The sequence below is a fragment of the Ovis aries genome, chromosome 24, assembly GCF_016772045.2.
Source record: "Ovis aries strain OAR_USU_Benz2616 breed Rambouillet chromosome 24, ARS-UI_Ramb_v3.0, whole genome shotgun sequence".
Lineage (NCBI taxonomy): Eukaryota > Metazoa > Chordata > Mammalia > Artiodactyla > Bovidae > Ovis > Ovis aries.
This window is the reverse complement of record NC_056077.1, coordinates 10,091,140-10,105,594: the sequence shown is the minus strand read 5'-3', so window position 1 is coordinate 10,105,594 and position 14,455 is coordinate 10,091,140. Positions and strand designations below refer to the sequence as shown.

The 14,455-nt window shown below is 48.2% G+C and overlaps 1 protein-coding gene across 13 annotated transcripts in view; it reads right to left on the bottom strand.

Annotated features, from left to right (window-relative positions):
- The window catches only part of CIITA (class II major histocompatibility complex transactivator), a 65,994-nt gene that overhangs the window by 29,424 nt on the left and 22,115 nt on the right, over positions 1-14,455 (bottom strand). For 11 of the 13 annotated variants that reach the window (XM_042239890.1, XM_015104076.3, XM_042239892.1 and 8 more), the window contains exons 2-6: positions 7,809-7,955; positions 7,475-7,570; positions 3,986-4,048; positions 3,251-3,331; positions 416-460 (exon numbers count right to left, since the gene is read on the bottom strand). In XM_042239890.1, the coding sequence (XP_042095824.1) occupies positions 416-460; positions 3,251-3,331; positions 3,986-4,048; positions 7,475-7,570; positions 7,809-7,955 (432 nt within the window). Of the gene's footprint in view, positions 1-415; positions 461-3,250; positions 3,332-3,985; positions 4,049-7,474; positions 7,571-7,808; positions 7,956-13,088; positions 13,196-14,455 lie in introns of those variants that run through there. The other 2 variants (XM_042239897.2, XM_042239898.1) reach the window with 2 other exon arrangements.

The window sequence follows — 14,455 nt, the reverse complement described above, 5'->3', positions numbered from 1 at the left end:
TGAGCGTGGAGGAAGAGGCTCACTGAGGCATGGGGCCTGTAAGGAGGGCGGAAGGGCACTGGGGAACCAGCCAATCCGAGGTGACTATACTCTGCAAGGAGACAGGTGACCTGCAGGCGCAGTGGAACTAGGTGGTAGGGGAGGTGAGTGGGGGGTCACAGCTCTGACTCAGAGTTAAGAGGAGGGAGGCATCATTGGAGAGGCTTTGTAGGAGGAGCAGAATCTCCCAGCAGTCCTTGAACTTCAGAGCAATGGGCTATGGAATCATGACCTCGGTTTGAATCCCAGCCTCGCCTCTCACTTGCTGTGTGATCTCGGACAAGCGGCTTCACCTCTCTGAACCCCAACTTTCAAATGCCAGTTTCTGTGTGAACCTGAAGGGGCCCCCGCTTTCCTGCCCACCTGCCCTGCTCACCTAGCTTCCGGTGCTTCAGATCCACAGGCAGCTCCTCTGGGAAGGCTGCAGAGAGAACACCGTGGTCATCAGCCCCAGGGTAGGGGTGTTCCAAGGCTGGAGGGGCTTGTGGACCTCAGCAGGCCTTGTCTTAAGTGACTGGGAAGTGGCCTTGGGGTCCCTTTCCCTCCCCTGCCCCCAACCACTTCTGCCCCTACTCATCTGCTTGAGCCGGAACCCCATCTTGAAGCACCCGGGGCAATGAAGCATAGGGAGTGGCAGAACCATAGAGGGGACACAGAGGAGGTTTGTTTCGTTTTTAAACTTTTTTTGGCAGCACTGCAAGGCTTGTGGGATCTTAGTTCCCTGAGCAGGGATCGAACCCTCACCTCCTGCAATGGAATCATGGAGTCTTAACCACTCAAGTGCCAGGGAATTCCTAAGAGGAGTTTGAGTTCAAAAAATAACAATAATAACGATAAAAAGAAAAAACAACCTGCCTTTGGAGCCTTCCTAGCTGTGTATATCTGCCTCGGAGCATCTCTGAGCCTTTGACCTCTCATCTCTAAAATGGGTGCAGTGATTCCCACTTTGCAGGAGTGCATTGGAAATCAGTGAGTGAGTATTAAGCATGTAACATATGAGGAACACCCCTATGTGTCCTTCAGCAAGAGGCTGATGAAGCAAATTATAGTTCATCCCCCAGTGAAATACCCTAAAAATAACGAGGACACTGAAGGATGTATGGGGTGGTACTGGTGTCTGCAGTTTACCTTGAAATGCTCCAAAAGTAACATGGATGGATGGGTGGATGAATAGAGGGATGGCTGGAGACGTGTCAAACCTGATGTAGCCAAACACCGATGGTAGGGTGTAAGTGGTGGGTATATGGGCGCTTGTAGTACAACCCTTTCACCTTTACTGTACGTTGAAGTTTTCCATAATAAAATATTAGGGGAAATGTTTATGAAATGAAAAGAAAGGAAGAAGGAAGGAAGGAGGGAAGAAGAGAAAAAGAGAAAGGAAGAGAGAAAGGATGGGGGGGAGCAAGGAAGGAAAAGAAAGAAGAAAGGAAGGAAGGGAAATTCCCTGAAGGCAGGACCATGCGCTTTCCAACAGTGCTACAGAAATAACCTCCTAGACGCATTTCATGAAGAAAGAGTGGAGGTGGTCATTTGCATGAAAAAATGTTTTTTAAGAGGTGACTTTTAGACAAATAGAATATTTCTTCTTTTTTTTTAATCTTTGGGCCACCCTGTACGGCCTGTGGGATCTGAGTTGCCTGACTAGGGATCGAACCCACACCCCTGCGTTGGCAATGTGGAGTCTTAACCACTGGACCACCAGAAAAGTGCCTGCATAGAATATTTCTAACAAGACCAAAAGGGAACTGGCAACACAGGTTGTCTTCAGAGAGGGAGAATGAGGGACTGGGGGAAAAGGGTGGGAGGGAGGTTTTTTTTCCCACTGAATATTCTTTGCACATTTTGAATTTGTATGTCATGCACCTGTTTACCTGTTCAAATTCAATAAATAGGTTCAGGGCTTATACATGGTCTGGCACATAGTAAGCACGTGATCAACTGTTATGCCTATTTTATGGAAATTTTCATTCAATGGATCGTTATCGAGGTGCTCCTGCATGCCAGCCACATGCCAGGTGCTGGGGATGAAGTGATAAGTAAGAAGGACAAGGTCCTTATGGTGGGGGAACTAAGCAAAGGCAATAAATAAAATAAATCCAGATTGTGACAAGTGCTATGGAGACAGAGAGACACAAACAAGGTGAAAATAGGTGAGGTAAGTTATATGGAAAGCGTAGTCAAGGAAGGCTTTCGGGAGGAGGTGACATGTTGGCCAAGACCCGAGAGAGTCCCAGGCCCACAATGGGAAGAAGTTGGGGGTGGGGGTGGACATCTCAGAGAGAGAGAACAGCAAGTACAAAGGCCCTGGGGCTGGAAAGCATACATGGGTTACAGGAATGGAAAGAGGGCAGAGTGACTGGAACCTAGAGACTCAGCAAGTTTGGAGAGCTGGGAAGCACCAGGTCATACAGGCCTGTATTTTGTAGCCACTGGAGGATCAGTGTGTGTGTGTCAGTCACTTCAGTCATGTTCGACCCTTGGCAAACCCATGGACTGTAGCCTGCCAGGCTTCTCAGTCCATGGGCTTCTCCAAGCAAGTATTACTGGAGTGGGTTGCCATTTCCTCCTGCAGGGGATCTTCCCGACCCAGGGATTCAACCAAAGGAGTCTCTGGCACAGTAGGTGGATTCTTTACCACTGACCCACTGGGGAAACCCAGAACATCAGCAGGGCAGCAAATATGATCTGATTTGTATTTAAAAGTCCACATTGCCTGCCAGGTGAGGGCAAATTAAGGAGGCAGGGAGACTGACAAGAGGCCCTGAGAGATGCAGGTACTCGCCCAAGTTCACACGGATCTGTTATAAATAACAGATCCAGGACTCAAACCCAGATCTTGCTGGCAAAAACCTGTGCTTGAAGAGCTCGTCCTTAAACAGGGGGTGACAACTAAGGATGAAAGAGAAGCCAGAGCCCAGAGGTCCATTTGGACCCCAGAATAGCCAGGGGCAGAGACCCAGCAGGAGAGCGGCCAGTTGATCCTGGGCAATCAGCTTCCTCCCTGTGTCACTAGGGAGCAGGGGTGAGGGGAGAGGAGGGAGGGCTCCCAAGCCCAAGGCCGAGCAGACAGGACTCAACGAGGAAAGCAACTGGGAGCCATCCCAGGGTTTAGAGCCAAGGCAGGGCCAGCAATCAAGCAAGGCGGGGCCAGACGAGGGGGTGGGGATGACGAGGAGGGTGTGGGGGAGGGACGGGGTGGTGGCTCACTCACGTCTTTTCTGAGTTTTCTGCCCTGCTTCCTCCAGCACCTCCACACTCTCGCTGGTCATTTCTTCCAATCCTATGTGCTCAACTTTGGGGAAAAGCCAAAGACACCAACACATAGTCAGTGGATGTCCAAGGTGCCCCACTGACACTCCGTTGGGAGGGAATGTGATCACTCATTGAGGGGTGGTCCTTGGGTATTACAGTGCTCCCCCAGGAACAAGGAAGGAAATGCAGGCTGAGCCAAGAACTGCCCCCCACCCCCGCCAAGGGACAGTTAGGGAGTTTGAGATCACGTGTATATACTGCTATATTTAAAATGGATAACCAACAAGAACCTATTCTATAGCACACAGAACTTTGCTCAATGTTATATGGCAGCTTGGATGGGAGGGGACTTTGGGGGAGAATGGATATTTGGCTGAGTCCCTTCACTGTCCACCTGAAACTATCACATCGTTAATCAGCTGTACTCTAATATAAAAAGTGAAAGTGAAGTCGCTCAGTCGCATCCAATTCTTTGCAACCCCATGGACGGCAGCCCACCAGGCTCCTCTGTCCATGGAATTCTCTAGGCAAGAATACTGGAGTGGGCTGCCATTCCCTTCTCCAGGGTATCTTCCCAACCCAGGGATCAAACCTAGGTCTCCTGCATTGCAGGCAGATTCTTTATTGGCTGAGCAAGCAGGGAAACTAATATAAAATAAAAAGTTAAAAGGAAAACAAGAACTGGTCAACTTACTGAAAATGTCTTTGCTCAGGCCCTCCAGCTGAGTGTCCTGGAAGACGTACTGGTCCAATTCCGCTGCCCAGACGAGAAAAAGCACCATCAATCAATTATTTCTCACCAAATCCTTATTGTACGCCTGGCCTTGGACTATCAGGGAACTGTGACCCTTCAGACTTGGCACACGCTGGGGTTCAATAAATGTGTGCTGAACGAATGGTCAAATGAGTGAAGGAACACTGAACCTTCATGGGCTGTCAATATAATTAATATTAATTAATTAATCTAATATATATCCATGCAAACTTTTCTATTGCTATCAAGCAGTACATCGCAGCATAGCAGAGTTGTCTTGAAGGTGAAGTGAAAGTCACTCAGTCATGCCTGACTCTTTGGGACCCCATGGACCGTACAGTCCACAGGATTCTCCAGGACAGAATACTGGAGTGGCTAGCCTTTCCCTTCTCCAGGGGATCTTCCCAACCCAGGGATCAAACCCAGGTCTCCCACATTGCAGGCGGATTCTTTACCAGCTGAGCCGCCAGGGAAGCCCAGAGTTGTCTGGGGTTTGAGTTTAAATTCCAGCTCTACTTCCCTCACCCCACTAGCTGTACAATCTTGGGTCTACTTAACCTCTCTGGGCCCCTATTTCCTCATCTGTGTAATGAGAATAAATAGTACCTACAACCCAGGGATGGATGGTGAGGATTGGAGGCTCTGCATTTAAAGCAATCAACACAGTAGCCAGGACACAGCAAACACTCAATAAAGTGAAAGTGTTAGTGGTTAAGTCATGTGTGGTTCTTTGCAACCCCAAGTGCTATAGCCTGCTGGGCTCCTCTGTTCATGAAATTCTCCAGGCAAGAGTCCTGGAGTGAGTAGTCATCCCTTTCTGGTTAATTACATGAAGTGGAGCATGTCTTATGGCCAAGGGAAAGATAGCTATCATAGTAAGAGGTAAGAGGAGAGTGTATTTTGGGTTGGGGTAATCAGAGAGGTCTTCCCAGAGGCAGGGATCCAGGAGCCAGACCTTGAAAGATGGGGGCAGAGTCTAAGAGATGAAAGTGGAGGACTTCCTGGGTAGTGGGGACAGAGTGAGGAAAGGTGGCTAGGAAACTCGTGAAATAGATGTCGTCAGTAAAAGTTTCGTGTTGGGGAAAGTTCGGACTTCATTTTACAGGCAATTGGGCTTCCCTGGTGGCTCAGATAGTAAAGAATCTGCCTACAATGTGGGAGACCTGGGTTCGATCCCTGGGTTGAGAAGATCCCCTGGAGAAGGGAATGGCAACCCACTCTAGTATTCTTGCCTGGAGAATTCTATGGACCAAGGAGCCTGGCAGTCTATAGGCCACGAGGTCGCAAAGAGTTGGATATGACTGAGCAACTAATACTTTCACTTTACAGGCAATAGGGAGCCATAAAAGGCTTCTGAGTGAGAGCGCGATGGTGGTGATGTGATAGTGAATATGATAATGATGGTGGTGTTGATGGTAGTGGTCGGGTGGTACCTAACACTTACTGAATGCTTATTGCAATCCTGCTCTAAATACGTTTCACACAGAAACTTATTCAATTCTCACAGTCATCCCACAAGGCAGGCAAGATTATTATTCCCATTTTATACCCATGGAAGCCACTGTAATACTTCGAGATGTCTCAGAAGACTGAAGGCCCAGGAACACAGATTTGAGGAGGAAGCTGCCTCCTCCACTTGCTCTCACTTCCTGTATAGATGCCCCTAAGGGGGAAGTGAATCCTGATTTGGAAAAAAAGCCCAAATCATTCATTACTGTCTCCAGCTCTGAGGGAATGTGAATACTTTCAGGCCTAAGCATTTCTGCTTCTTCCAAGGAAATTCCCAGGTAGGAAAGGAAGAAGGTAGGCTCTCAGTTCTATAATTTTTGAGTCACACGCAGTTTCTGCTCCTCTCCATTTTCTGCCTGAGAAATCCCACGGACAGAGGAGCCTGGTGAGCTACGTACAGTGCATGGGGTCGCAAAGAGCCGGATATGACTTAGCAGGTGAGCATGCACACACGCATGCAGGCATGATGCTGAGTTAACTAAGTGTGGGGAGAGACTAGCCATGTTCATGCCAGACCTCTTAACTGATGCGATTCTTGGGATACCAGGAAAAAGGCCACTGAGAACATCTGCACAGGTTGTTCACTGTGCAAATGTGCCCAGCTGAGAGGGCAAATGGGTGCAGGCATCCAGCCTGAACTTTGATAGCCAAGTTGTTACTCTCCCTTTTTTTTTTCTCCTTATTTTGACTTTTTTGTTGTTTTAAAAATGTATTTATTTTTCATTGAAGGAGAATTGCTTTTCTGCCATACATCGACATGAGTCAACCACAGGTATACAAAAAGCCTCTCTCTCCCACCTCACACCCCATCCCACTGCTCTAGGTTGTCACAAAGAATTTGTTACTTCCTAATAGGGGCTGCATCCTGAAAAGAAGAGTAGGCATTGTTTTCCTAATCCGGCAGAGCCTGTGCATGAGACAGTGGCAAACCTGGGAAGGAGGGATCCTTTACCTCACTCCACCAGAAAAAAAGAAAAGAAAAGAAACACCCTTCCCCAAAGAGTTCTGCCCTTGTCTAAAAGCTGTCGGTCTTTTTAAAGCTGCAAAACAGTCTCTGATCTTAAGCCTTAGCAAACCTACTCACTCCAGATACTATTGTTCTTGTGGTTAAAAATAAGGACTTTGAAATAAGAAAGACCTAAGCTAGAATTTCAGACCTGCCTGTCACTATCGCTAATGCAGCCTTGAGTAGATGCTTTAATCTCTCTAAATCTCGATATCCTCATCTGTTAAATGAAGATACTGACAGTAGCTACTTCCTCTGTTTTTGGAAAGTTTCAGTGTGATAACACACACCGTGATTAGCAGGCTACAAATGCAAATGGGAATAATAATCACACCTGCCTTGTGGGATGACTATGAGAACTGAATAAGTTTCTGTGTGTACAGTGTTTAGAACAGGAACGTGCAAAGAGTAAGCATAAGTGTTGGGTACCACCAGACCCTACCATCAACACCATCATCACTATCATCACTCACTCAGAAGCCTTTCACGGCTCCCTATTACCTGGAGTCAAAACTTTCACTGCAGATGCCTGTCTCAAGAGTTTCCTAACCACCCTTTCTCACTCTGCCTCCACTACCCAGGAATCTATTACAAATACTCGACTAATTTAGCTTAGGAGTTGGGGAGAAAGAGAGGGAGGGTATGATATGGGCTTTGTGGGAAGGAAGGAAGGAAAAGCAGCAAATGGAAAAAGGTATAGAAACGGTGGCAGAAGATGGGAAAGTTAAATTTATTTGCCTGGTGTTCATCTCCCCTTTTCCCAATTCGCTGTCCTTCTAACCCTCTCTTCCCATCCTTCTTGCTCTGATTTCTGACGGAGGGCCCATTGGCTCCTGGCGAGACATTAACAAGAGAGGAAAAAAAGAATCTTTCCCCTGAATTGTCCTTTTTCTGGGCTAAGAATGCTTTCTCACCGATATTGGCATAAGCCTCCCTGGTCTCTTCATCCCCTTCCATGTCACACAACAGCCTGCTGAACTGTTCGCAGTTGATGGTGTCTGTGTCAGGCTCTGGGAGGAAAAGACACTTGAATGAAGCTGGAAAGATCTGGGAAGGAGGCTGCTGGGGAAGGAGGGAGAGGCAGGGCGGGCTGGGAGGGTCCCCACCAGGAGCGAGCCCGGCGCGCAGTTGGAGCTGTCCGTGGTGCTGAGCGGAGCTCCGCGGCCAGCACTTCCCCTGGGTGGTATCTCCACTGCGGGCTGAGGGGTGCGGAGGGCCTTGAAAGGGGCCCGAGGGAGGGCAGCCCACCTGAGCAGAGATCTATCTCTTCTTCTGCTGTCAGATCCATCCGGTCGTAGAGGTGGTAGAGCTGCAAAGGGTCAGCACTGCTGTTGAGAAGTTCTAAGTAACTGCCTTCTAGAGGTCCCAGCTCCATGGTAGGGCACTGTCCACTGCCTGGAAGGGAGACACAGCAGTCAGCTCATGGGGTGTTGGAAAGATGCAGAGAATTAACACCTACCACAGTTCCCAGCTGGCTCTCTCGTTCAAGGCGAGGGTTGGCGGGAGCCAAAGAAAGTGAACAGAGGTTTCTCATTCAGCACTAGTTATGTGCTCAGGGCAAAGAATATGCCTGCAATGCAGGAGACATGGGGTCGATCCCTGGATAGGGAAGATCCCCTAGAGAAGGGAATGGCTACCCACTCCAGTATTCTTGCCAGGAGAATTTCAAGGACAGAGGAGCCTGGCGGACTACAGTCCATGGGGTTGCAAAGAGTCAGACACAACTGAGTGACTAACAGTTTCACGTGTGTTCAGGACATTGAGGAGGAGAAGCCCTACATCTTTCCTCTAAGAATCTTTGTCACAGTGGGAAGATGCCCGTGATACAGAAAAGGGAACCAAAGAAGTGTCGATTCAGGACATCTCATACCTGGGAGCCAGGGGACCTAAGTTCTGCTGTTAGCACTACCATGAATGATAACAGCTAAGATGCACAGAATACCTACTATTTGCCAGACACAGTGTAGCAATTTAATTCTCACATCAACAACCATATGAGGTAGGTACTATTACTAACTTCATTTTAGACATGAGTAAACTGAGGCTCAGAGAGATGAAGTGACCTATGTAAGGTAACCAAAGCTCAACCAGAGGTTAGTTCTGGGCAGTCTGACTCATAGACCTGTATTTAGGTGTTAGGCTTTCCTGCCTTGGGTGACCTCAAGCAAGTCTGTGCTCCTCTCTATGCTTCAGTTTCATAATATCTAAATTGAAGGTGTTGAGACACATTTTCTCTAATATCTTTCATTAGTAATTGTTGGAGGACATATCAAATACCTTAGGTTCTACTTCATTTAATCTTCAAAACAGCCCTGGTTCAGTCCACACAAAAACTTGTATACAAATGTACATAGAAGCATGTTTCATAATAGCCAAAACATGGCTATTCAAATGACTATCAATGAATAAATGGATAAACAAAATGCGGAATATCCATACAATGCAATAACTGTTGTTGTTGTTCAGTTGCTCAGTCATGTCTGAGGCCTTGCAACCCCAGGGACTGCAGCACGCCAGGCTTCCCTGTCCTTCACCATCTCCCAGCATTTGCTCAAACTCATGTACATCAAGTCAGTGAGGCCACCCAACCATCTCATCCTCTGTCACCCCCTTCTCCTCTGGCCCTCAATCTTTCCCAGCATCAGGCTCTTTTCCAATGGAATAGTATTCAAACATAATAAGCAATAAAGTATGGATACATACTTCAACATGGATGAAATTTGAAAACATCAAGATAAGTGAAGGGAGTCAGACACGAAGGCACATTTTGCATGATTCCATTTATACAAAATGTACAGAAGAGACAAATCTTTGGAGATAGAAGGCAAATTCATAGTTGGCTACACTTGGAGGAGACAGAGACTTGAGGGGAGGGAAATGGGGAACAGCTGCTAGCGGTTATGAGGCTTTTCGGGGGGAATGATGAAATATTCTAAAGTTGACGGGGGATGGTTATATATCATACCAAAGTGGCCATTGTATACTTTAAATGGGTGAATTGTCTGAAATTTGAATTATATCCCAATAAAGCTGTTAAGAGCAAGAGTCGTGTGGGGGCTTCCCAGGTGGCACAGTGGTGAAGAATCCGACTGCCAGTGCAGGAGATGCAGGAGACACGGGTTTGATCCCTGGGTTGGGAAGATCATCTGGAGGAGGAAATGGCAACCCACTCCAGTATTCTTGCCTGGAACACTCTATGGACAGAGGAGCCTGGTGGGCTACCGTCTACGGGGTCACAAGAGTCGGACAGGACTGAGTGACTGAGCACAGCACAAAGCTGTTAAAATGAAACAAAACACTGGCTCTGGGAGGTAGGCTTTATGGTCTTCCCTTTGCAGGGGAGTAACCTGAGGCTCGCAGGGGCTCAGAAGACCCCTGATGGACAGCTCTTGCTGGCTGGAGCCAGTGTGAGGCTCCATCAGCTCCAATGGCCCTGCCGTCCCCCCGGTTTTGGTAGTCTATAATTCCACGTTCTGCGCATTTCCCATTGCTGCTGCAACAGTGTGCCACAGGGCCAGTGTAGCTTAAGGCAATCAGTCTTATTCCCTCACAGTTCTGGAGGCCAGAAGTCTAAATCAAGGTGTCAGCAGCCTTAGTTCTTCTGGAGGCTCTAGGGGGACACCCTTCCTTGCTTCTTCTAGCTTTGGGGATTGATGGCATTCCTTGACTTGTGACTTTGAGGACACATCATTCCATTCTACGCCTAAGTGCTCACATCATCTCCTAATCTGCATTTGTCTCAAATGGACACTGATTTAGAGTCTACCCAGACAAACCAGGCTTCCCTGATAGCTCAGTTAGTAAAGAATCCACCTACAATGCAGGAGACCTGGGTTCAATCCCTGGGTTGGGAAGATCCCCTGAAGAAGAGAAAGGCTACCCACTCCAGTATTATGGCCTGGAGAATTCCATGAATATATTAAAGAGTACCTTTTGGAGAAGGGAATGGCAACCCACCCTAGTATTCTTGCCTGGAGAACCCCATGGACAGAGGAGAGCCTGGTGGGCTACAGTCTATGGAGTTGCAAAGAGTCAGACATGACGGTGAATTTCACTCACTCACTCAGATACACCAGGACATCAGTTCAAGATCTTTAACTTAATTACATCATCCGCAAAGACCTTTTTTATTCCAAATAAGGTAGGACTCGATGCTCTAGGGGTTTTATGTTGACATATCTTTGAGGTGGAGGGGGAGGTCCAACATTCAACCCACTATACTTGGGATGCAGACACATGCTGGAAAGAATCAAAAGAAGCTTCCTGGAGGAGATGAGAAGAGCAATGGCCAGAAGGTCCAAGGTAGGCTTCCAATGCCCAGCCTGGGCCAGAGGAAAATGTAATTGAAATGGGAGGATCGTGAGAAAACACACATATGCAACTCGCCACCACCACCCAGGTGCTCTTTTTCCTTTCACTCATCAACAGCTCTCATTAGCTCTGAAGAGTCTCAACACAAAACCGGATATCACAGAGAATGAACTTTCCAGTCCAGCGAGACGCCCTGGCCAGGGTTGACTGTTTATAATGGGTTGGGTGGGGGTGGCAGGAACCCAGACATAGCAGGCTTGCGTTAATGACCCAGCCAACCATGACTAGAGGAAGTGGAACTGAAAGATGGGGCCACCAGCTCTCTTTTCTCGGAGCAGGGCCAAGGCTGGGAGGTGGGGGGAAGGTCTTCACTTCTCCCAACAAGTCCTGGGAGCCAACCAAGCAATCTACTGTGCTCTCCAGGATGGTGAGAGAAGAGCTCTCTGCCCCAAATCTTGCCTGCTGCCCTGCCCCCATTTTCAATCTGCAGTCTTTATTGACAGCCTACGTTATAGCTAGCCATTGGCCTCTTTCTCCAGACAGTGAGATCTGGTAAGAACAGAGCCAGACTAACCCCAGCAATTCTGAGTTCTCCCACAAGGACTGCCAGGGACCTTCAGGCTCAATCTCCTTCATCCTACAGAGGAGAAGATGAAACCCTGAGATGGGCTGTGCCTTGCACCAGGCCCTCGAATCTGCTGGTGGTGGGGCCCACACCAAGCATAAGACTCCCAGTCCACGCTCTTCCCTGCCAATCAAAATGTATCTGGTCAACTAAGCACCCCCATTTATCTAGGCTCAGGAATAGGGACCAGGTCCTATCACAGATGGACAAAGGAGGCAAATGCGGAGGGGAGGGAGCCTGAAGAAGCCTAGCTTATTGACAGGCTCAGCTGCAAACACTGGACAACAAATGTGGTCCAATACCAGGGAAATACACTGATTGCAGAGAAAGAAGGCAAATCCTTTGAGCTTCGGAATCAAACTGCCCGATTCTCAAATCATTCTTATCTACCAACTCACCATACCCTGGAAAGTTCATGTTTTAGATCTCTTGGAGCCTTGGTTTCCTCTTCTTTATTTTTAGGCCACGCTCACAGCTTGTGGTATGTTTGTTTCCCACATGTGTGTGCTCAGTTGCTCAGTTGTGCCCAACTCTGTGATCCATGGATTGTAGCCCACCAAGCTCCTCTTTCCATGGGCTTTTTCAGGCAAGAACACTGGAGCGGGGTGCCATTTTCTCCTCCAGGGGATCTTCCTGATCCAGGGATTGAACTAGAATCTCCTGCATTGGCAGGGGTATTCTTTACCACTGAGCCACCTGGGAAGCCCCTTAGTTCCCTGACCAGGGATAAAATCCAGGCCCCCTGCAGTGGGAGCATGGAATCCTAACCATCAGACCACCAAGGAATTCCCTCAGTTTCTTTGTCTGTAAAGTGGTAGTCCATAAGGATTAGGTGAATTAATTCATGTAGAGCCCTTAGGAAGGTGACTGTCACTCAGTAAGTGCTTAAGGAATGAAAGCATAGCCACACACAGAGAGCACAATATGGATGATGGCTATGATTACTGTTAATTCACCTCTTACCTCTGCAAAAATCACTGCAGATGGTGACTGCAGCCATGAAATTAAAAGATGCCAGCTCCTTGGAAGAAAAGTTATGACCAACCTAGACAGCATATTACAAAGCAGAGACATTACTTTGCCAACAAAGGTCCATCTAGTCAAAGCTATGATTTTTCCAGTAGTCATGTATGGATGTGAGAGTTGGACTATAAAGAAAGTTGAGCACCGAAGAATTGATGCTTTTGAACTGTGGCGTTGGAGAAGACTCTTGAGAGTCTCTTGGACTGCAAGGAGATCCAACCAGTCCATCCTAAAGGAAATCAGTCTTGAATATTCATTGGAAGGACTGATGCTGATGCTGAAGCTCCAATCCTTTGGCCACCTGATGTGAAGAACAGATTCCTTGGAAAAGACCCTGATGCTGGGAAAGATTGAAGGCAGGAGAAGGGGACGACAGAGGATGAGATGGTTGGATGGCATCACCACCTCAATGGACATGAGTTTGAGTAAACTCTGGGAGTTGGTGATGGACAGGGAGGCCTGGCATGCTGCAGTCCATGGGGTCGCAAAGAGTCGGGCACGACTGAGCAACTGAACTGAACTGAACCTCTACAAGATTTATAAGGAGATCTTTTCTCTTCCATACCTACCTTATGACATTGTGAAGCCAAGATTCCTGTTCTTTTGCATGAGGAGATCCCACAGCCTCCACAGGAGCAAGTAAGCCCTAGAATCAGCAGTGCCACCTGGAATGTCTGCTCTCAGACATCCCAGACATACATGTCAGCACCTCCCTGCATCTCCGAGACAAAGCCCACATCATACACGCTTCCTCTTGAATAGACAAGGATTTGCAGCTCACCATAGACGTCTGCCCCCAATCTGAATTCACCAAGAGCCCTAGGGAGGAGGCAGCTGGAGTATTATGCCCACTTGACCAAGGAGGTTCCTCAAACCCTTCACTAAAATGGCCTGTCTAAGGTCATCTGGTTGGAGAACCTGACTTTGAATCCTGGCTGGGAGACCTTAGGCAAATGACTTGACCTTTCTGAGTATCAGCTTTCCCATCACTAGACCGGGATAATAATACTTACTTTGTGGGACCATCAAAAGGCCAGGAAGGGTTCTGCATGGTACACCAGGCACACCAAAGGCCATGGTAAAAGGAAGCCCAATCTACTGGGAGCCTGAGACTCCAGGCTTTCACTTTAGAGCTCCCCACAGTGCCATACTGCCTCCCACTCATGCTGATATTGACTTGGCCTGGGACCTGCTGGTGTTCCCACAACCATGTTTCTTGTGTCTCTATATGCTTAGGAAGAATTTCAGAGGCTCCTAACTGGGCTCTTTCCTCCCTGTGCAATTCCAGAGGGGCCTGGAGGCAGAGGGCCCTAACCAGCCCACTTCAAGAGAGAGAGTCCCCTACAGATCCCCCAGCACAGGCCAGAACCTCCAGGCAAGGGACCCTGTGAGTGCAGGAACCTTCCATCTAGCTCACCTATCCCCCACGCTCCAACACAACGGCAACCCCTCTCAGCTAGAATTCATTGGTGCCTCTGAGTGCCAGGCATCGAATGACATGTTTATAGGTATTATCCTATTTAGCTGAACTCACACAGTAGTCATATGTTTTCCCATTTCTCAGATGAAGAAACAGGCTCAAAGAGAAGAGCAATGAACTGGGACCTGAAGCAGCTGCCTGGCTCCAAGTCTCAGCCTCTTCCAGGCTCTTGGCAAAACCCACCCCTGGCCACACTGGGGAGGTGCCTTTGCCTGGCGGTGCACTGAAGCGTGGGTGGCAAGACGATTTCTCCTTTTGAGAAGCTGTTGGGGGTGCAGCTGAGGAGTGAGCTGTGTCTTTTTGGTAAGAGGGCAGTATTTTTAGAAGGTCCTCTTTGGACCCACCCTTCCCCTTGGGCCACCACCATCTACATCCAATTTGAGAAAAAGTTCCTAATCCTTTTGCCACCAAAAATCCCTTTGGGGGTTTGCTTCCATCTCCACTTCACATGACACC